The following is a 23,672-nucleotide window of genomic DNA, read 5'->3' on the forward strand; positions in this document are numbered from 1 at the left end:
TTGTACTATCGCTAGTCTTATTACATAGATGAAGCAATTAAGCTTCCGAAATTAAGTGATATGCTCAAGATCATAATTTGTGATCACAAGGCAATTCCCAATGGCAAATTCTTTCCAGTGAAGAGCACTACTTCTCTTCAAATCTCTGTAGCAGTAGCAGCCAAGTTCATCCACCTAGGAAAAAGAAGTCTATTTATGAGTAAAAATTTGTTCAGGGCTTTAGATTCAGTAGTTTCTGAGGAGAATAAATGTGAATTTCCCTATCAATAAACTAGAATGAAGAGAGGTCTAATGAAATTGTTTTCTCAGACATCTTCCAAGAAAAGGTATCACCTGATTTCTTAAGAAGTGTTCAGGCGATTACAGGTGATATGGGTGACTGACCACTCCTTACCTTTAAAAAACAGAAGTCCTCCATCACTCTCTATCCCTTTAATTTTATTTTTCTCTATAGTACCTGTCCCTACTTGACTTTATATATAATTATATAATTGTCCATATCCTCCACCAGACTGTAAGTTTTACCCAAATCCTTTAGTACTGGAGGATAAGTGGTTTTCTCCTTAATTAAAAAAATATATATGCTCAAATAGTTTTCATTATCTTTGGGTCAGCTTTGTTCCCCAGCATATTTTATTCATGTAACATTTATTCTATTTATAAATCTGCATGGCTTTGTTCTTGGCTATATCCAGTACATGGCCAGGATGAAGGCATAAGAAGGCTGGCTTATTAAATTTATAAATGTCAAAAAGGCAGGAAGTGAAGGTAATCTCTTGGATGACAGAAGCTGATTTAAGAAGACCTCAACAAGTTTCAACTATGGCAATATAGGAAGTGAAATTTAATATGGGACAAAGGTAAAATATAGCTTCAAAAATATCAGGTATGCACATGTACAGAACAGGAGAGGATCTAGCTTAACACAAAAAGGATGTTAGGTTTACGTTGACTGCATCAGTGGTTTCCAGACAAGAAATTTTTCAGAATACAAAATGAGAACCAACATTAAGGCTGCCAACTTTGTACTGATTAAGAACATTAACACAAAACAAAAACCCAAAACCAACAGTAAAAGAACCTTACCACCTGCTAACACAATTATGCCATAAAAGAAGCCCATTTTAAACATCAGAAAAGGAGAAGTACAGAATCTCAAAATAATCCCTTAACTTGCAAAAACATAATTTTAGAAGACATAATGCTTTTCTCTTTCTCTTTTTTTTCCTCAGAATTGGCAAACATAATGCTGTTGTTAAAGAGTTAACACAATTTTAGACAGTAAAAACAAGTGTACCGGCTCAAAATAAGGAAAGGGATAAATTTCCCTACACTCTGTTCAAGCCATTACTGCAGAATTAAAAATGAACACCAGATCAGAACAAAAAGAATAGCAGTGAGAAAACTGACTGAATCCAGGTGACTGAGATGTGAAAGGTAAAGGAAACGGTATCATATGAAGTGGTAGGAGTTGTAATGTTTAATTAGAAAAGAGAAAATGCATCATAGACCTTATACATTAAGAAAAACCTTACTGTATCTTACTCTGGAAGAAAGAACTGGAATCACTGGGAAGAAGTTATAGTAAGCAGATACTAGCTCAATTTAAGTAAGATCCTTTACTTTTCAAAAGCTAAACTGAGTCCATGGAAGTGTTCATGGAAAAACTGAATTCAGTGAGCTCTCAGGGATTTTGTAGTGGGTGGCACATTGCACTAGATGACTTCTAAAGTTCCCTCCAATTCTAAAATTTTATCATTCACAAATAAAGGATTAAATTTTGCCTTTTTAACTTTCTGAAAAAGATGAGTAGAAAGAATCTTGGCTTTAGTCAGAAAGACAAAGCTTCAGTTATGGGCTCTACCACTTTGGAATGCGTGACATGGAGGCAAAGTTATTCTCTAACTCTGAGCTCCAGGATTGTTCAACTTCATATGTGTAAAGTAATATCTTCCTTATAAGACTGTTGCATGAATACACACACACGCCACACACAATGCTTGACCCTTAGTAGGTGCTCAATATACAGTATTATTCATATACTCAATATAACTCATTATAAATTATTATTGTTATATTTAAATAACAACCTTTGTTCTCTGCTAGGACTCTTATTTTTCAAACCTACACCATGCATGCTTGGGAATATTTTCCACTTCTATGCTTTGTGCAAATCCTATTTGTATATGGACAATTTTTTATAAGGTTTTCTTTAACCTTACTTTTGTTGGCTTCCTTCCTACCTTTGTTTCACATGAAAGTGTGCTTTACCTTCAGTACATATTAACTGTATCATTCATTTTGGCAAAAACAGTTGTACTCTTGCATAATCATTTCAACTATATGTCCAGTTTCATCAACCATACTACCAGGCAGATGTTTTCTCTTTCTTTTGTATCTTCCACAATAGCTGACTCATTGCTGAGCATACCCCTCAAGAAATGTTTGAGTAAATAAATCAAACCCCTTCACCAAGGTAGTTGATTATCAAAAATCTTGATTACTGAAACAAAGCCTAAAATTCCTCTCCATAGAAATAACCTCATTTCTTACCAAACCAGATCAATATGTAATGCTCTAGTCAATATAATCTACTCACAAAGCATTTTTCAGGTGGTATGTAATTGTTCTTTTGTTATACTTCCAGAATAATTAGCAGTTGCATAGACATTTTAGCTGGCAACTAAGTATCATGCTGTCTCTTAGATACTTATTACAATAGCACATTGCTTAACACTCCAATGTCCAGACAGAGTAGGAAAAATCATTACAAATTAATTATAATTCTAAGAAATTATTTTGCAACAATAGAATTTTGCTGAATAAAAAACATGTTGACATCAAGCCTAGACATACACAGTATTTAGTAATAAATATGTGATATCTGATTACTATCAGATACAACAATAAAACTAGTTTTTTTCCCTGTAAATAAAAGAAACAAGAAACTGATACTTGGAACAAATAAAACAAACCACAAAACATAGAATTTTTATAAAAAACCTTGATATCTGCATTAATAAATATGCAGGATGTATGCTAGTGTTTATAGTGGAAGTTTCACTAAGATGGAAAACATGCAGATGGATTTCTTATTTCCATATAAAATTTTGGAACACTATGAAATTTACCAGTAAAATATGTTTAATATAATCCCACAAACTGAATTTAATTACAGACCATGTTTCTTAAGTTAAAATTTAAAGAAAATATTAATAAATTCTAAAGAAAATACCTGTCCATTAAAATGCAGTACAAAATTGAAGGATAAAAATTATAGGGCAATATGACACCATGTATGGCAAACCAATCCAATAAAAAGTAATATTAATTTTGAAAAAAATTCAACATGGATTTTTTTTTTTCAAAAGGTAAATTGTAGTCTAAATTGAAAATGTAATTCATTAATCAAAGAAAAATGAACTTCATAGGTTTCTGTCATGTGGCAATTTTATTTTTAATACAGTTTATAGAATTGGTCATACTATAAAACATTATTGAATATGAATAAATAATATTAAAATATGGTCACTATTAAGTAGGAGAGAGAAAAAAAAAACCCAACAATTTCTGTCTTTATGAAAAGCTCACAGGAGGGCAGCTCTCCCTACACCAGTAAAGCACTTTATAAAACTAAATTTCCATTTCAGCAGGATTACTACCTTCATGTCACCAGGAAAAGGACAAGATTAATACAACTGAAGTATCAACAAACTTGATCCTCACAATTCAAACAGCATACAGAGAAGCTTTCCGTAATTTTTCACAGAGTAGGAGGACCAGGAGGCAGGACGCACAAAGGAAAGGGCACTCAGCAGATCAGATCCTGGTAATATGTGGCTCTGCCTTCATTTAACAGTTTGGCTTGGGTGCAGTCAGGTAACTTTCCAAGTTTTAGTTTCTTCCTCAGTCAAAAGTACTTAGACTCTTCGGTTTTAAAACACCAAAATTCTGCAATATCTACAAAGTTGGGAAGAACTAAAAGCAGCCATGGTTTCATCCTTTTAACATAATAGCAGAAAATTACAAAACGGTTGTAATTTGTTATTCTTCATGTAATATTTTTGGAGTCTTTGAAGCAGGCCCAGCTTTGGTTATCAGTTGAGAGATCTGGATACTGTATTCAGAACGTAACTCCTTCCTACAATGTCACATTTTTCCTCCACCTGCACTTCCCCATTCTACTTCGTTCTCTCATCTGCTTGTTTTAACTAGAAACACCAGCAAATGGTTGTAAGCACTGTAAGCTTAAGAATCAAATCATTTCAAAAGATTTTTTCAATCATCTGATTTATCAAATTCCTCCAAACTAGGTTAATTTTCATTACAAGAATAAAACTATGAGTAACCATTTCAGAAATATAAATACACCAGGCCTATTTTTTTGTTGTTGTTGTGATTGCTCTTAAAAAAGCAAAACGTAAAGATGTATCCTAATGTATTCCCCTAGGAAAATGAATGCATTACCCACCCAATGAAAAAACAATTCTGCGGGTTCATTTCCCTGCCACACAACAGCTTCATTGTCAGGCCCTTCCTAGCCCAGTCTTCATCGTCATCTAGTCATTTTATATCGATCACCTCTACAGGGCTGGGTTCCACCAGGCATAGTCCCTGTCTTCCAGGAGCTTACATTCTTCAAATAAAAAAATAAAACTCTACTGAACACGAAAAAACCGAGATTATGTGATTTAGAATGCAAATTCCACGTTTTCTCACCCTGCATTAGGCAGCTGATAATATTTTTTTTTCCTTGAAAATGAAGGGAACCATACCAAAGCCCTATATTTGAATCCTAGGACAATGAAGGCGACAGGAAGCCACTCTCTCCTCCCCCGGGTTTACTATGGGGCCAGAGCCTACGCGGGTGCATGTCTTCCACGCCTTTCAACCGCGTCCACAAGGCTCCTCGCCCCACCCCTCCCCAAAACCCAAAAAAAAAAAAAAAAAAAGGATCGGCACTGTTAGCTGTTCAGATCCGGGCCGCAGAGATGGGAAAAATCCCTTCCCCGGCGGCAGCGCAGCCATTCCCTCGCACCCTCACTAACTGCTACGGCAGAGGAGGGGAAGGCTGCACAAAGCCGGAGAGGGAGCTGAAAATGATACAATACATTTAGGGAAAGAGGGGTCAGCGGCAAAGAGTCCAGGAAAAGGCGGCTACGGGACTGACAGGACGGGGGTGGGGAACCACGGCGGGCTGGGATGGGGGATGGGAGGAGCGGCCCCGCCAAGCCCCGGGGGCTGGGGCGGGTGGGGGTGGCAGCGCCGCGCGGAGATTCCGGGAAGCGACCCCCTCGTCTCTCGATTCCGCAACCCCAGCCCCCGCCGCAAACCGAAGGCGCTCCCAGGAAGAGGATGTGGAAAAGCAGCGGCAGCGACGGCATCAGCAACGCCTAACCCGAGCAGCCGAGAGCATCACTTACCCCTCACCGCTGAGAGAGGGACCGGACAGGGGAGGCGGGGCGCGTCGCGACCCGTGAGTCTCTCGCACGCCGTCCTACCTCCCCACTCCGTCGTCGTCGTCGCTGCTGCCGCAGGAGTTGAGCTCCCGGCCCTTATGCTCAATAACGTTATTCCACACACGCCTCACACATAGCGGTAACGGCAAAGAGCGGCCGCCTAGTACGCAGGCGCCTTGAGAAAGGGCGAAGAGCCAGGCCCTATTTCCTCCTGCCCTGGCCCAATAATTTTGTACTGCGCAGGCGCCAAGATCAGACAATGAGAAGGGGTTGAGCGGAGAGTCTCACCCACACGCTTTTGCTGCTGCCCACTGCGCAGGCGTGCCCCGAAGACAAGCTTGAACAATAAAGAGGACCCTGTCAGTGTCTAGGACCGCAACCAAGAAGGACTACAGTTCCCAGCGGGCAGTGCGCCAACTCCAAGTAGAGGTTGGGTCGCTGGGCATACTAGGATTTGTAGTGTCGACCGCCTTCACAATGTAGGCGTTCGGAAGGTTTAGACCTTTTTTTCCTTAAGAATTTATGTGGTCATTAATACAAAGTCGCGGCCGAAACAGAATCCCGAGCTTGTCGTTTGCGTACTTGAGAAGCCTCAGAGGTCAACTGCATATTTTCAAATTTCGAAAAGTCAAGGCCTTCAGGGGGCCCTTTCGGTCAGTTAGGTGGTCCAGGCAGCAGAAGGATGAGACGAAGGCGGGACTAAACCAGGCTGGGCCGGAGGAAAAGGGCGGAGCCTCCAATATGTCTCTTGGCAACGGACTATTGCAGTCAAACTGCCGAAGCCTGAGCTTCGAGCGCGGTGCTCTCTGGGAATTATAGTGTAGCTGGAAGAGCTCTTAGGTGTCTCAAGGTTGCAGGTCGTGAGCCTGCGGACTACAACTTCCGACGTGCACCCTAAGGGCTAGTGGATGGGAAGAGCCCCAGGAGCTCCCTCCCCGGTTCCAGGCTCCCCGAGTGACAGCCGCGGCAGGAAGCGGGCGCGCGCTCTCGAGGCGCTAGGCCTGTAGTTTTCTGGACACTTCCCCACGTAGTTCCCGTCTTTGGGCCTCCGGTCCGTGCATGGCGGAGTCCCCGGGGAACTCTACCCTGGAGGAGATTCTGGGGCACTATCAACGGAGTCTCCGGGGTGAGTTGCTCCGAACCTCTGTGTCCTAGCCCCTTGGTACCCAGGGCCTAGTGGGTGACCAGGTGCGTTTCCTAACACCTCTTTTCGGCCCCAACCAGGCTGCGGAGGCAGAAGATGGATGTTGCTGTGATCCTTGAGGAAGGATGAAATAGTTTTATTTTGTGTTTACAGTTAAGCAGCGTTGTTTCCCTTGATTCCCATAGTAACCTCAACAAACTGCCTGATCTTGACTTTGGCATTTTTCTCAACCAGTGCTAGCGGAAACTTTTGGAAAGCTCTATCCTAATTTTGTCCAATTCCCATAGTTTGCTCTTTAATCCTGTTAGTTCCTGATTCACACTTTTTACACATTCAAATTCTGGTGTAGTGTATTGAAAGTTATTTATTGGACCGAGGTGGGGGTAGGGAGAAACTAAAAATTGTTTAATCACAAAAGCTTCTATTTAGTTGTCTAGGTTATTGAAGTACACGAGCGCATTTAAAACTTACGACAACCTTATGATTATCCCTAGTTTACACATGGGGAAATCGAGACCCAGAGAGGTTTTATATGCCAAAGGCCACACAGGTGATTCGTAGCAGAGCCATATATTGAATTCAGGTGAATCTACCTTCAACACGTATGTTAATAAAGGTATTAATCATATCACGATTATTATTACTGAAACTTCAGTCACTTAATTCAGATATTAGTTCAATACCCTGTGAGTGAGTATCTATGAAAGTGATGACTGTAGTTGTATCAAATGGCTCTGTCATCTTGGACGACTTACCTAAACTCTAGAAACCTCAGTTTTGTAATTTTAAAATAGAAGTTATTGTACTCTCTACAGGCTTATTGTAAGGAGCAAATGAAGTCCATGTAAAGAAGTGATTTTCAGATTTTTCTTTTTATCATAACCCATAGTAAGAAATACATTTCACATGGGACATATGCATATATAGCAACAACAACAACAAAAGTCCGCTAAGAGAAATTATAACTCTCTAGGTCATGACCCACGGTTTGCCAAAAGCTGATTGAAACCATTAAGCTCATCAACTCATTTATCCAGTAAACATTAATTCAGTGCCTACTATGTATTAGACATGCTAGGTGTGGAAGATATAAGGAAGAACACAAACAAGGTCCCTGTTTCTGTGGATTCTCTGGATTATGGAGGAGAAACACAATAAACAAAATAATTACACTTTAACATGATAGGATCAGCCTGGCACATAAAAAGCACTCATTAAATGTCAGCTGTTGTTTATACTTGGTATTGGCAACAAAGTGAAGATTTTTCTAGGAGATTAGTAAGATTATCTTCTAGTGACTCTAGATTTTGTAAGGGTAATTTGTTATTTACATCTATCAACAATGTTACAAACTGTCAACATTCTCAGTATTCAAACTGCAGGAGCAAAAATATTCGTCTTCATGAATACCTTCATTACTGATGTTTCAAGAGCTGTTAGATACAGAAATAAACCACTTAAAACTTTCCATTTGAAAGGAAGAAAAATACTGTGTGTAATGATAAATTGAGTGGTTTTGTTTAATTTTTGAGGCTGGTAAAATTTTTGTTCTCCATTGTAAGTTTTTCCTAATGTTTATTGCTTCCTCTTTGAGCTCATTTTGAGCCTTAGTGTAAGCATTGTAGACAATTTAATATTAGGCATTTTGATACAGTAAAGGGGCTAATTGTAAATTAATGTTGTGATGTGTTTAATACCAGTGATGCTGCTTTCAGTAAATACAATAGTTTTCGTTCACAGATAATAAATTTTAAAATAATTTCATTTAGTGTGCTAACATGATAAGGTAGTGAAAAAATTTTAACCAAGATCAAACATGAGGAGAAAAAAGTTAAAGCATTTTTAAAATGTTTTACAATAGTTTTAATAGTAAATAAAAAAATGGGACCTGAAATTTTTCATGGGTTCTCGGAACTTACTTTATTATGTAGTAGCTTTTTAATTTTTATTAGCTTATATAATAACTTCTACAAACAGACAAAACGGAACTAACCCTGAACTTAAGCAGAATCAGAAGTTCTTCACAAATATGAATTAACGCTTTAGAATAGGATAATGCCCTTCAAAGTAGAAACTTGTATTCCTGAATAAATAAAGTATGATAGAGTTATTGTATGTGTGGAACTTCATTAATTTTAGCACTAATGCCTAATAATTTAAGAAATGTGTCAATATAAAATCAGATGAAATTGAATTTAAAGTTCTTTAGTCTTGCTTTGTTTTTCTTTTTGTTGATTGTTTGAATTTTATATATCCATCATTACTTCCTGAAAATGTTTTGCCTAGTTCATGCTTAAAGAAAGGGTAATAACCATTCTTGGTCTTTCCTCACAAGTTATTCCTCTGGTTACAAATAACTGTAGCATGTAAATATTACTAATATTTCTTCATTTATTTTCAGCCAAGAGGTAGCCATATAAAAATTTAAAATACTTTCACAATTTTAAATGATTGTCCCTCCATATTTTAATAGCTTTTCCTCATTTCTTTACTTTAAGTAGAATGAAGAATTTAAAGCTCTGATGTGAAAAACAGTCAAAGTTCACATTCTTGCTTTAAAACTCGAGTGGAATGCGTGGCTCTCCTCCACTCTGATGATCCTGGAGCAGCTACAGAAATAGTATGCCCAGTTACAAACCCCACATTTACCTCTCATCTTTTCCCAACACTTTTCAGATGTATTCATTGTTTGTTCCCTCGAAAGGTATCTCCTGCTTTGGGTTGCCTATGCACCCTCTGCAAGAAATTGGAGAGGCTTAATGACTCTTCTTTAAAAGGAGAGTTCTGGCTGAAACACTGGAAAACGTGATTGTCCCACAGATCTGTAATATTATTCCTACACAGTAAATGATCTGAAAGTTTCCAATGTAGTAAAAAGTAGGCATGTCCCTGGTGTTCCATGGGTCAGCAGAGCTTAATCTAGAACTGGAAGTGATTTGGGAAGTCTCCTAGCAATATGGTTTAATGTTGTTCATTCACTCTATAATTCAGGACCCACAGAATGACTGGTAACTATATTAGTAACTCGGAGGATAGCAAAGGCCCCTCCTCTAACTTAAATTCAGCACATCGTTATACAAGGTCATGAGGCAGAAAATAAACTAGTTTGTGGCCAAAAAAGGGTCAGAAAAGTCATATTATCATGCAATCCAGACTCTCTTAATTTCTGAAGGTTTAAATGTGGTGATATGATTTTAGATAGGAAGAGAGAACTTGCTGGAAATGCAATGTTCTACCCTTAGTAACTAAATCATGTCTAGTCTATTTCTGAAGTGTGGGTATGGATACTGTTTTGTCAGAAACACCCATAAACATGACTCACCTATTCACCTAATTCCTAGCTGCCTTTGGTGGACATAAAGAAAAATGAAACTCCTTGCAATATGACAGGACCACATAATTTATTTTTTTTAATAAAAATTTCATATGCTGGTACTCCCTTTTCTTTCAGCATTTTGGTGTTCCAGGCTCTAGATTAACTTTGTGGGGAGGAGCATGATGGAGTCGGGGAAGAGAATGTAGGACTAAGAGCCACATGATTGAACTCTTTCTGTTGCTTTGCTGATAACCAACCATCTGTGTGTTCTTAGGCAAGGTCTTGGATTCATATTTCCTTAAATATGGGGATGTGATATTAGATAGGAGGAGAAAAATTGCTAGTTCAAATTTGGACTAAATGTGGGAATTAATGTTTTAGGAGCCAAGCAGAAAATAAAATGTATGTTGGAGTCAGTGGAAGACAGTAGGAAATGGTGAGGCTTATGTCTAAACTGGGCAGTTTATACTTTTCCTAAAAACATTCCAGTTTCTTTCTTGCTCCCTCCCTCTTCCTTCCTTGCCTTTTTTCTCTTCTCCCTTCCTTCCGCACTCTGCTGGCCAAACAAAACACATCTGAGTGCTAGGTTCACCCTCGAGGCACCACTCTCTGACCCCTGGATCTTTAATGTCCTTTCCATCTTCATCAACACTGGGTTGATCCATGTGGATGATAAGTGCTGTGTTTCAACCTTATGAAAATGAGATTAAAAAGTTGAACTAGATACATAGAAAGTGAGAGGACGAATATGGGAAGAAACTATTTAATTTGAAAGATGGTCCTTGGTAAGTTGATGTAGTTTGAGAAAACCAAAGATGATATTGATGTTCTATATTTGATGTGTATACAATTGGCATATGTCTCTAGATCCTGCAAAGTGTTTTTCTCCAGCAGGGAAGTGCTAACATCTGTAGAAGGGCTGTGTTAATCTCACTAGCCAATAATTTGGTCAGTGTATTAGCCAGCAGTGATGTCATCTGGACCTTTGGCATACTTAAGAAAACGTGTTAGACTTAAGTGAAAATTCTTCTTTTCCTCAGTTTTACTTATAAAACTTAAATTTCTTCCCCCCTCTTCCTCATCCTTGCTGTCTCCCCCTCCTCCTCCCCATCTCCTCCTACCCCTTCCTCCCCATCTTTACCCCTTCCCCCTTCTCTTCCTTCTTGTTCTTTTTTGCTTTTCTCAAAGGTTTTCTGAATATATTTGATATTTTTAGTGTATATAGTATATATGTGTATATGCATATGTATATGGGTATATGTATATACATACATATGTTTTCTCCACAGCTAGTGTTTTTTGTTTGTTTTGCTATCAGCCTCATTGAGACCAAGATGGTCAGCAATGTAATAAAGCCTCTGGAAGCATTTGTTAGAAAATGAGAAAATCGTTTTTGTTTTTCAGTGCAGATTGTTCCACAACACTTCTCTTTTCTAAAAATTAAAGAAATTGAATGTTTTGGTTATCCATAAATGAAGTCTGGTAATGCAAATAGAATTTGTAAACATCTGAATTTATTTTTGCTGATAAAATTTAAATCATATATATTCATTTTATTGTTTTATATATTTGGATATTTTTTCTCAGTAGTTTAAACTTTTATAATAATTTCTTTTACCAGAATAACATAAAGCCAGTCTAAATTCCATATTTCCTTTCCTACTATTGATGAGGTAAATTAGGTAAAAGACAGGATTTAGTAGCCAGGAAAAGGTGTTTTACAAATAGTCATCCCTGGAATAATCGAGAACCAAAACTATATGGTTCAGTTTTATGAAATTGTAAGAGCATTGTCACTTTTTCTTGGATATAAAAAGGGATAGACTAAGTTGATATCAACCTACTGAATGAATTATATTATCTCATTGGATGTTTAAAGACATGCTTTGATCACTTCATGGGTCTGTACTAAGGTTTTCACCTTTTTACTTAGTGACCTGCCTCTTGGTGTCAAAAGATAGAGAAGGTGGCTTGAAATGTGCTTGCATGCTTGTCAAAGCAACCTTGAATTTGGGGGAGCTTTATCAGAGCCCCACTGCAATATTTAAAGGAATTATTAACAAAGGTAACTTTGAAAACTGGCCATAGGATAAATATTGCTTCATGTGTTAGGCTTTGAAAGAAAATGAGGGTGATTACAGTGGATATAGTACTCTTTTCTGACAACTGGGTCAGAAGTGCCCCATAATGGTGGGTTTGATGGGAAGTCTCCTCAAGACAGACCACTTCCTATTGTGTTTTATTGGTTTACACCAGTGGTTCTCAACCAGGGGTGATTTTGCCACCCAGAGTATTTTTGGTAATGTCTAGAAACATTTTTTGGTTGTCACAACTGGGGTTGAAGGGGTGGGTGCTACTAGCATCTAGTGGGTGGAGGCCAGGGATGCTGCTAAACATGCACAGGACCCCTACCCACCACAAAAAATTATCAGGTCCAAAATGTCAATAGTGCCGAGGTTGAAAAACTGTGATCCTGAAGTAGCAATGCTCTTCTCAGCCCTCACTTAGACAAATCATATCTGAGAGTAATTACAAATAAGGATACAGATTGTATTGGCTGGTAATTTTACCTACATCCTACCAGCCTGGCTAGGATTACTTCTTTATCATTGGTAAGTGACAGGTACATAGGTCCTCTCAGTTGCTGCCAAAGAAATACCAGATGTATTCTTCATAATGCATACAGCCAATCTTCTTGATTTTTTGATAGCCATACATCATTAATGATCTTCCAGGAACTGTGTTCTTAAGATGTTTACATTCGTGTTCAGATTGTCTTTCACTCCTGGCACCAGCGAACTGCTTTAGTATGTTTTCAGGGGAGTCTTATGATGTATTTTCTTTGTGTTCCTGCTCAATGCTTTTAATCTCTTTCACCTATTGTAATTGCTATTTAGAAAGCTGGGTTTGGATGGCCTTGGATTATGCTGTTTCTATCTTGGTTGTGCTAAGCTTGCTGGTGAACAGTGACAGCAATCTTCTGAACAAGGCAGAGGCCCGGTCAATTATGGGCAGACATATGTATCTCTTATCTCCCTCTGGCTTCATTTCTCTGCTTGTGTGCCCTAGTCTAAGCTTGTGTGGGGAACTGCAGCTCATTTCGTATCTCAGGCTAGGGAGGTATGGTTCATTGTGTACTTTTCTCAGAGGCAACCGGGTGCTTCATAGTGTGTTTTCCCTCCCTGTCACCAGGGCAATTATCTTTCCCAGCTTCCAGTAGAGATGGAGGATATAGAAATTAATAATTCACAATACATATATATAAGTGATGATCCTTCCTAGACTAGACATATTTGCATTTTGTTAAAAAACATCTTGATGAAGAGAGTCCCATTGGTGAACTAGGAGTTTGAACGTATGGAAACTAGATTAGGAAAATGAGTAATACACACTTAAATTAGTCGGCAGTCAGCAGCCAATAACCTTTTCCAGTGCTTGTTGTGCAGATATGAGTTTGGATAATGGACTGGCAGAAATATCATTTATTTACATTTATGCTTATGTGATTCTTGTAGGGCTCAGAGTCCCTGTTTGTGTTAGGCTGAACTCAGTGGTATAGGGGAGAAGAAATCAGGATGCATTGTGAAATACCCTCAGTGTCCTCTAAGGAGACCAGAGGAAATGAGTGTTATTTACCCCCGTTGGTTGTTGGCAAGTAAAGCTGTGTTCTGTGAGCAGTTGGATAGGAAATAACTGGAACTCCTGTCTAATCTGGTTTCTTTAAGTGTAAGCAGCAGATAACTGCACCTGGGGAGTAATGTTCTTAGTAAGGATTATGGGACCTTCAATTGCAGTGGCTCTAGTTGAAAACCAATGAAATTTCATCCGTCTTGAATCACTTGAGAGTTATTTTTCCTCAGGATTAACTCTGTCTGTTATAGTATATAATTATGTTGCTTTGTATGTATTTGAAAAGCACTCAGCATGTTTTGAAATATAATAATGAAATGATTTAAAAATATTATTCACTTCTTTAGTTTTAGTTTTAGGACATCATTCTTGCAAATTCCTTCTTTTTCTCTCTGACCCTAGAAGTCTAGAAGTCAGTTATCAAAAAAAAAACACAAAAAAACAACAACAAAAAAAACAAAACAAAAAGCACCACGTCGAACACTTCTTTTATTATTTCCTTCTCTTTAGGATAGTTCTTCAATTCCACATCTCGATATTTAACATAACACCATTTTCATTGTATAATTTAATGTGTAGTCTTTGAATGTCATAAATTCTAAAAGATTAAACAGGAATATAGAGAAGGGATGAAAAGGGTTCATGAAACCATACCATCATTGTAATCTGATGAAACAACTCTACCTACAGGGATTTTGAACTATGCAATTTTTTTCAGGTTTCCTTTCTTTTCCCCAATATAACTTATTAGCTTTTAGTCTGATTAGATATAAATAAATAATATCCTTTATCTTAGATGTGAAGTCATTTGATAGCTCCATAGAATACTCTTTAATGTTAGTCAAACCCTTTGTTTCCTTTCTAATGGATGCAATAAAAATAAGGACTTTATTCATTGATTGAAGTGCATAAATCTAAAGCTCTGTGAGCTAAATTGCTTCTCATTTAACACTTTGATTTTCCATTTCCATTAACAAGTCTCTTTAGAAAATACCAAGCTATTGAAAAACTATTGCTGTTATTTATTTTGCTGAAAACAGGAATCCATCTCATCTGGACTTTTTAAAAACTCATGATGAGAAAGAAAGGGGAAGCATTGGTTAGTAATCAGCACCAAAGTGATGTCAGAAAAAGATCTGTGTGGAATTGATACTGTTGTAGAGGAAAATGTAGTGATGAATTTGTGAGTTCTCTTGTGTAGTTGATTAATAGAGTTTCATTGTTTAACCCTGACCTGAAAGACCTGCTCTGTTTAATTTAATCAAGGTAAAAAATGAGTTGCTATAAATGAACAAAGTATACTATTTTGAAATATGTTTCATTTTTATATTAAGTGATATTGTAATTTTTTTGTTCCAAACTTCGAAATTAATGAGCTCAGAGAAAATGGAATCAATTTTTCATAGTCCTATAGGATATATCTTTATAAATAAATTTTTCTACAGGATTGATAACTGAAACTCTGTGTTTTTGTGGCTTTCTAAGGGTTTCTGTAGGTAGCAAGGATTAGGTGCTTTTTCTCTTGAGAACACAAGAAGAAATAGGGCTCAATTTTCAAAGAAAGGCCTCAGTCAGAAGAAAGAACTTCATGGCCATCATTGTTAGGCATTGTCCTTATTTAGGGAAAGTACTATCTCCTATGAAGGCCTTAAAGAATTGTTTTGAAGGGTTTCATCTGAAATAGTTTAGGTGGTAGTGGTGATACATTAATTTGCATGGAAGTTGGTCTTTCTCAAATATAAATTCTATGTTACATATATGTAAATGTTTGGTAAATGAATTAATGAACTGAATAATTACTTTCAAATGCAGATGTCAAAATTCAAAAACGGTGGATGAAATATGGGTCCCTGCTCTAATGTGCAAAGCATATTTTTGTTATAAGTATTGTTTACTGGATTGGAACTGGTGAATTTAATCATAAAAGATTAGCAGAAACAATGAGAAATTTAAACCTGAAAAAGTAACTGGTCCTTAATTAATGAAATGGCCAACTAATTGTCTCATTCTTTAGTTGTTATACACATGAAAATATCCATAAAGTGGGGTAGAACTATTAGTATTGCCATCATCAGTGTCATTAGTATAGTTCTGTATTAATGTAATATACACATACATACTTGGGCCCTTTGTTGAAAACAACCATAGCAATTTTATTGTCTCTCAAAGATCTGTGGTTGACAGGACTCAGATGGGTAATTCTTGTGGTCTCTTTCATGCAGTTGCAATTAAATGGCCTCTGGCTCTGCAGTCACCAGAGCTGTTGGGGGGATTGAGCCTGGTTTCCTTTTCCCTGTAGTCTCCGGACATTTGCTCACCCATGGCCTCTTCTCGTCTCTCCAGCTGGGTAACCAGATTTCTTACACAGTGGTTTAGGGCTCCCCAAAGCAAGCATTCCAAAGGGGGAGGGAGGAGAAGCTGACAGTTTAAAAGTGAGGCTTGGATCTGGCATGCTGTTACTTCTACTGCATTCTATTGGTTATGCAAGTGGCAGCCAGACCAGTTTCAACATGGGAGGGGACTACATAAGGTCAAGAATCCAGGAGGTTGAGTTTCTTGGGGGCCATTTTTAAAGACAAACTTCTACAGTAATGTAGCATAAAATACTTCATTTTAGACAGTTTATATTTTGTATGTGGTAGTTAGTTTAAGCATAAATTCTAGGGGTAGTCAGTTGCAATAACCAAGAATCCATACATGGGGTGTAGTCCACCAACATTTTGTAATGACTTATCCCGGGGGCTGCCACTAGAAGCACTTCAGCTATTCAACTCTTGGTCAAACCAGGATAGGTAGTTGGATATCTCCAGGTGGGGAAGGGAATATCGGGCCTGAAAGGGAAATTAAGCGCTTCCCCTTGCTGCTTAGTTAACTGGTACTCTGGAGCAGTCCCCCTTGCAGATGGTGTATATATGTTAAAATCAGCCACTGAGGTGACAGGACCCTTAGAAATCATCAAATCTAACCTCTAACCCGTGAACTTTATCTCCTCTCACTTCCTCTGGCATGTTCCTTTGCAAGCTAAACTCAGAACTCTGCATTTTTCCAGGAAATGCCTGAAATAATTACTTCTCCTTTAGAAAATGCATTCTTGTGCAAGCATCCATGTGATCCACCCAAATTTCATTGGCCCTGACTTCATCATGTTTGTTGTTGTAGAGCGTGCCAATAGAAGCATCCATCAACTGAAATGTGCCCTGAGAGAAGGTGATGTCATGGTTGGAGAAGATGCACCGGATCTTTCTTGTAGTGCCCCTATAGGAAATGAGGACAATGAGACTGCCTGGCATGAACTGCAGCACAGCCATGCCGGTGAGTGTTTGTGCAAGTCAATCCTAGCTCTAATGGCACACAGTGAATTCTTTAAACCCCATAGAGTAATGATTCCAGTCCAGCTTCCATTTGATTGCTAGGATTTTAAAACAGAAACCAGATGGTATAATTTCCTTGTTTATATATTTTCCTTTGACTTTCCAATGCCTATAAGCCAAAGGTCACAATCCTTAGTGTGACATAGCAATATTTTCCCAAGAGGGCTCCAACTTACCTTTCCAGTGTCATTTTTCTGTCCTTCTCCTAGCTATCCACTCCATATGGCCATGTTCAAATCATAATAACTTCCTGGCCATCCTTTTATGCTTTTGCATGTGCTATGCTTTCCATCTGGAATTTTTCTCACTCTTTTCTGCTTGGTGAACTCCTGCTCATCCTCTGAAAATGGGCCCAATTAGATGCCTCCTCTTATAGCACCGTGTATTGCTTTAGGTCCAAACATAAACATATTATATTATTTTGCATCTGTTAGTGTATCTTTCTTGCTCACTGGATTTTCTTACCTCTCTTGGTAGAGATTTTATCACGTTTATCTTTGTATCCCCAGTGTTCAGCACAGCTCTTGATGTATAATATATTTTTAAAGAATATCTATTGGACGGATGGAAGGATGGTTGGGTAGTGATAAACCATGGCTCTTGAGTAAGGTTAATGAGCCCATTGCTTTTGCTCTGTAGTTAATCAGCTCAAAGCTTTGTTACGTCAACAAGCAAGTAAAGAAAATGAGGTATCTCCAACAAGAAGACGAAAAATGTCCCCTTTGGTAAGTGTGAACTTTTGCAACCTGACAAAAGCATAATTTTTCTAGCTGGGTTTTTAACTTTACAGTCTGATTTTAGCAGTACATGTTGAGGAACAAGTCTAAGGAAGACACGCTATTAGTGTAAAACGTTAAAAGAAACTCTCTCCATTCAAATTATTTTGGCTGAAGACGAGACTTCCATAGCAGAAGGAATCCTGATATTTTAAATGTATTATTCACTTGAAAAATGTGAGTGAGAAAACACTTTGGAGAGTTTACTTTGTAATTGTTAGCAAATATGAAAAGGGAACAATGTATGGAAAAAATAATGTTTTAATCATTTCATTTTTAGAGGCTCGTGTATATTTGATCATTTTTAGAAGTTAATTATAATTTCAGTCTTCCTTTGTAATACTCTTTTACTATGAATGTCAAAACTGAAATATGTAGTGTTAGTCTGTATTTAAAAATATACATTATAAAATTGTGTAAGATGAGAAGTTACCCTGTGTTCCAAAATGGATTTTTTTATTGCTCTGACAGAGTATCATTCCTGATAGAAGTAAGGCAGTATACTGAATGCAGAGATAAGTGTGAGGGGAATATCTCTGGGCCAGGTTTAAATGCCAAAATAATATTTTGGGTCTTAGGTTAAAATGGGTCTGTCGTATGCTTTCTACAAGGATCTTATACCTATCGTATAGGATTTTTGCAATAAGATAAGATTATACATTTAAAATTAATTATAAATCTATGGTATAAATATAACATGTCATAGGTGCAATAAGCATTTTGCATTTTCGATGTGTGACAATAGTTGTATGCAAAGCCTACATGCTGGAAACTGTGGAGACATGTCACTTTTCTTTACTCACAGCTGAAAGGTCTTAATGGTACCCCCATATTAATACTTAATTCCAGTCCGAAATGTATTTTTTTTTTTTTTTAAATTAAGAGAGTTTTAGAGGTTTATTTCTTTTTTTTTTTTTTTTTTTTTTTAATCATCATTTTATTGAGATATATTCACATACCACACAGTCATACAAAACAAATTGTACTTTCGATTGTTTACAGTACCATTACATAGTTGTACATTCATCACCTAAATCAATCCCTGACACCTTCATTAGCACACACACAAAAATAACAAGAATAATAATTAGAGTGAAAAAGAGCAATTGAAGTAAAAAAGAACACTGGGTACCTTTGTCTGTTTGTTTCCTTCCCCTACTTTTCTACACATCCATCCATAAACTAGACAAAGTGGAGTGTGGTCCTTATGGCATTCCCAATCCCACTGTCACCCCTCATAAGCTACACCGAAATGTATTTTTATGCTTAATTCCTACTTTAGAGAAATGTACTTCATACTCATATTTAATATGGATAGTTATAGATTATAATTTAATAAAACATTTCATCATCCTGTGAATTTGTTACTGTTGGCTCCTGTCTTCTAGAGTACTCTTAGGCACACAGTACAGAAGGTAGGTAGAATGCTTTTAAGTCTTTTAGGTGAAGTCTATTATTGCTCTGTCTGTTGAATGCTCAGACATGTCAATTAGCTTTTTAAAGCTTGAGCAATGATGTTACATAGCTGATTGAATCAGAATAGGCAGGAAGGCCTTCATCAAGAGCATCAGTTCAATATACTTTACAAACACAGGTCTATTTTTATGGAACTATATAAAAGAATATAACTTTGGATCTAAATGTATGTACCCTACATGTAAGGAATACATATAGAATAATAAAAATAGGTAGCTTTTTTAGATTGTACCCTTCAGAATATACTTTCATGGCCAACATGACATTTCAAAAATAAGTGAGGCACTGTTGAGATGGAAATAATTTAATTTGAAGTTAATTGACTTAAAGTTACTTTGGTTTTTAAATCTCTTAAATATACCAAAATGTAAAGTTCTGCTTAATTACTCTGCTGTGAAAGCCGGTACTTCATCATTGTTTGGAATCTCTGCTAGACCAAGAAACAGAAGGCATGTTTGTCTCAAGCTTTCCTTTGGATTCATCTAACTGGTTGACCCTGATTTTCCCTTCTCCTGATTTCCTTTTATATATGTATATATTCAAATCTGATAGTATGGTATATGATTGTATAAGCCACTTCAAAATCATTTTAGGATAAGGTAAGATACATATTAAAAGTCAGTTCTAATCTTCTTGACCCAAAGGCGGATGCGAAATGAAATGAAATAAAGATTCAGTGGCTGAGAGATTCCAAATGGAATCGAGAGGTCACTCTGGTGGGCATTCTTATGCACTATATAGATAACCCTTTTTAGGTTTTAATGCATTGAAATACCTAGAAGTAAATACCTGAAACTATCAAACTGCAACCCAGTAGCCTTGACTTTTGAAGACAATTACACAGCAATGTAGCTTACAAGGAGTGACAGTGTGATTGTAAAAGCCTTGTGGATCACATTCCGTTTATCCAGTGTATGGATGGATGAGTAGAAGAATGGGGACAAAAAACTAAACGAAAAATAGGGTGGGAGGTGAGGGATGATTTGGGTGTTCTTTTTCACTTTTCTTTTTTTTTTAATTCTTATTTTCACTTTTTCTGGTACAAGGAAAATGTCCAAAAAATAGATTGGGGTGATGAATGCATGCACAACTATATGATGGTACTGTGAAAAATTGATTGTATACACTTTGGATGATTGTATGGTATGTGACTATATCTCAATAAAATTGATTTAAAAAAAAGACTCAGTTCTAGACAGACAGCTGTGCTGAGTAGCAGAGTGGCGACCTGACACCCAGGGCTCTAGCTCTTCAGGTAGGGCTCAGCATGAGGCTCGTGCAGTTGCTGTGGGGGCCCATCTGGGCCAGCCTTCCCTCGGACTTGGGCTCTGGCTCTGGCCTGGTGGGCAAATGGAGCATTCTGGGCCAAATGGACTTCTGTGCATGCTTCTTGCATTCCCTGCTGTCCATGAGGCCAGATTACTTCAGCTCTGTGAATGCTTGTGTAAAGACCTCATTTATGCTTCTGCAGTAAGAGTTGTCTATTAGATTGGCAAATATAATGAAAGAAATGGTGTCCTTCCAGATAATCTTCTCAGGACGCCATCCGTTCAGTTGGTACAAAGGTGGTCTTCAGAAACCTTCTGGGTTTTAAGGACAAAAGCTCTGAAGATGCCAAAGCTATTTATGAGAGACAGACCTTCCCCCTCTCCAGGGTGTTCCATTGCTGGACTTAAAGCAGCTTTAAAGGTGCTGTGATACGGATCAGAAACCGACACAATGACGTCATTCCCACCATGGCCCAGGATGGAATACCAGGAGAGCTTTGGGATGGATCCTGTCACCATCCAGAATGTTCAGTACTTTTTGGATCTGCATTTCAATTAGAATCAATACTCTTTATTATTTGGTGGAAAAGGCAGAGGAAGACCTTCTCATCGCAAACACATTGGAAGCATAAATCCAAACTCCAATGCAGTTGAAGTTATTAAAGATGCCTATGAAACATGCTAGACATCTATGTGATTTGCATTATATTAAAATCCTGAACTAGAACTTGAATTAAATGCAAAATCACCAGGACAGCCAATACCAGTGGTTTATGTATTTATGTACCATCCCATCTCTAGGAGATGGTATTTGAACTTTTCAAGAATGCAACTATGGAACACAATGCTAACAAAGGTGTTTACTCCCCTATTCAGATTCACATCACTTTAAGTAGTGGGGATATGACTGTGAAGATGAGTGGCCATGGAGGCAGTGTTCCTCTGAGGAAAATTGAAGACTCTTGAACTATGTGTATTCAGCTGTACCCCAGCCTCATGTTCAGACATCTTGAGCAGTGCCCCTGGCTGGTTTTGGTTAAGGGTTGCCCATATCACATCTTTATGCACAGTACTTCCAAGGATACCTAGAGCTATATTCTCTAGAGGGTTATGGGACAGTTGCAGTTATCTATATTAAGTCTAGGTCAATGGAATCAATAGAAAGACTCCCAATATATAACAAAGCTGCCTGGAAACATTACAACACCAACCACGAGGCTGATGATTCATGTATCCTGAGCAGAGAGCCAAAAGATGTGACAACATTCCTCATTGGCTAGATACTGTTGAGACACCCAGAAAACCCAATAGTGGTTTTTGTATTAAATTTGGAAGGGAGAGTGTTCAGAACTACATCATACCAAATATTTCACATCATTTTCACAACTAATATTTGGGTAAATTAAATGGAAACTGAATATCATTTATGCCTGCTAAACCTCCTGAAGAATGAAATTATACCTATTTTACACTTATATTTTCATAGTTAATTGAACATATTTTTAAACAACTGTGTTTTGGTCAACTTTCTTCTTTATGGTAGACTTCAAAAGTGTGGAAGTCTTTGGGTTTCTACAGAAAGCTGTGTAGTTTTTAAAAATACTTTTCATTTATGTCTGCTAATCTTAATATTGATTATCTGGCTTGCCATCTTTCTGTTATTTGGAGGAGTTCTGCTACCTTTTATTTCACAGTGACAACTCTGATAAGATGGTGTTCATGTATCTATGACCAACTCCAAGTAAAGCAGAAAACATTTACCCTTAAGTGTAGAAGCAGCCACCTGTCAGCCTCTATATGCATTATCTTAGCTCCAAAGATAATTAATCATTTTAAAATTTTCTTGCAAAAGAGCATCATGAGCAGGTCTCCGTGGATATAAACCAAGGTCTTGGGCAATATACTTGAATGTGCTAATGATTAATGCAAGGGGAAATATTTATATTAAAAACAAGCTAGGCACTACTAAAATCCTAGAGGAGAAATGGAGGGCAGAGCAGTGAATCCAAAACTAATCCCCCAAACTGGGGAAGCTTTTGAGAAACAAGAGTTTTTCCAGGTCCTGTCCAAGACATACTGAATCAGAATCTTTAGGAATTATAATTTTTAAAAACCTTCCTGGGTGAGTCTGATACCTACCCTACTTAGGAAACCACTCTTTAAAAATGAATAGTAGGCAGAATGACCAAAAAAAAAAAAAAAAAAAAAAAAAAGAATCGTGGCCAGCCTCAGTCCCGCTTTTTGGGTCCTCTTCTATCTTTTCTATGGTCACTTGTCAGACCCCCAGCTGCCAAAAATGGTATGGCAGATCAACAATCAGGAGGATTCTTATGCAGCCTTGAAAGATGTTGGAGATAAACTGGTTTTTATTTACAAAAAAAGAAAGTTCACATATGCAGACTATATACCCAACTGCCATCTGATTAAAATGACAACAAAATATTAATTCTACTCTTTAAAAAAAAATGAATAGTGATACCATGTTTGCTAAAGTAACAGAGATATCTTTGGGTTTTGGTTTCCACCTATTTAAAGGTTAGATTTCTATACTCTAATTGAACTGAATCTCAGGTCTGGTGCAATTAAAAGATAAAGCAGCAAATTAGAGTTAGAACGAAATGACTATAGGAGAATAGTCAGATAACCAAAGGATCAGAACCCTAAATGCTCAAGTCTGACAAAGGACATATATTTTATGCAAATATCCAGACCTTACTATCAGGAGAAAGTCAAATTGCATTCTTCACAATAATCCTTTACATTTGTATGGTAATGTGTAGTTTACAAATACTTTGATATATGATAACTCTGTTGATCTTTAAAGCAATGAAAGATAGGGCCAGTGGTTTCATCCTCATTTTCCAACTCAAGTGTTTGGCCCAGAGTTGCAAAGACTTGGATCCAGGGCCCAAACTGGGTCTGCTGATCACTCCCATCCCCTGTTAAGTCTGGTAGATGATGAAGTTAGGAGACAGTGTCATAGGCACACCTCGTTTTCTTTTAAGATGACAGGGAAACACATTTAGAATAAATTTTAAAGTAAACTTTTAAATGTTAAAAATATAGCTTTACCATTTAAATGGGGGACTTTATTGATCTGGAAAATACATTGAGATGAAGAACCTCATTTTCAAAAGGATAACATAAGCTTGGCAATTCTCTATAAATTTATAGGTTGGAAGGGATATTAAGGGAAGGTTAGTACAGTGCCCTCATTTGATAGAAAAAGATC

General features: G+C 37.5%; 2 protein-coding genes and 1 pseudogene across 21 annotated transcripts in view; 2 read left to right on the plus strand and 1 right to left on the minus strand.

Moving 5' to 3' along the window:
* Nucleotides 1–5,667, minus strand: part of CEP170 (centrosomal protein 170) — a 183,741-nt gene extending 178,074 nt beyond the window's left edge. For all 6 annotated transcript variants that reach the window (XM_037822184.1, XM_037822177.1, XM_037822171.1 and 3 more), the window contains exon 1: nt 5,424–5,667. The gene's annotated coding sequence lies outside the window, so the exon portion shown is untranslated. The remainder of the gene's footprint in view (nt 1–5,423) is intronic.
* A 752-nt stretch (nt 5,668–6,419) lies between these two features.
* SDCCAG8 (SHH signaling and ciliogenesis regulator SDCCAG8) overlaps nt 6,420–23,672 on the plus strand; it is a 288,104-nt gene continuing 270,851 nt past the window's right edge. For all 15 annotated transcript variants that reach the window (XR_005214623.1, XR_005214625.1, XR_005214622.1 and 12 more), the window contains exons 1-3: nt 6,420–6,585; nt 16,709–16,861; nt 17,560–17,645. Coding sequence is in view for 6 of the 15 variants with exons in the window: in XM_037822222.1 (XP_037678150.1) it covers nt 6,519–6,585; nt 16,709–16,861; nt 17,560–17,645 (306 nt within the window). In the remaining 9 variants the exon portion in view is untranslated. The remainder of the gene's footprint in view (nt 6,586–16,708; nt 16,862–17,559; nt 17,646–23,672) is intronic.
* On the plus strand, nt 20,286–21,873 carry LOC119523512 (annotated as a pseudogene).

The sequence above is a fragment of the Choloepus didactylus genome, chromosome 2, assembly GCF_015220235.1.
Source record: "Choloepus didactylus isolate mChoDid1 chromosome 2, mChoDid1.pri, whole genome shotgun sequence".
In the NCBI taxonomy this organism is placed as follows: domain Eukaryota; kingdom Metazoa; phylum Chordata; class Mammalia; order Pilosa; family Megalonychidae; genus Choloepus; species Choloepus didactylus.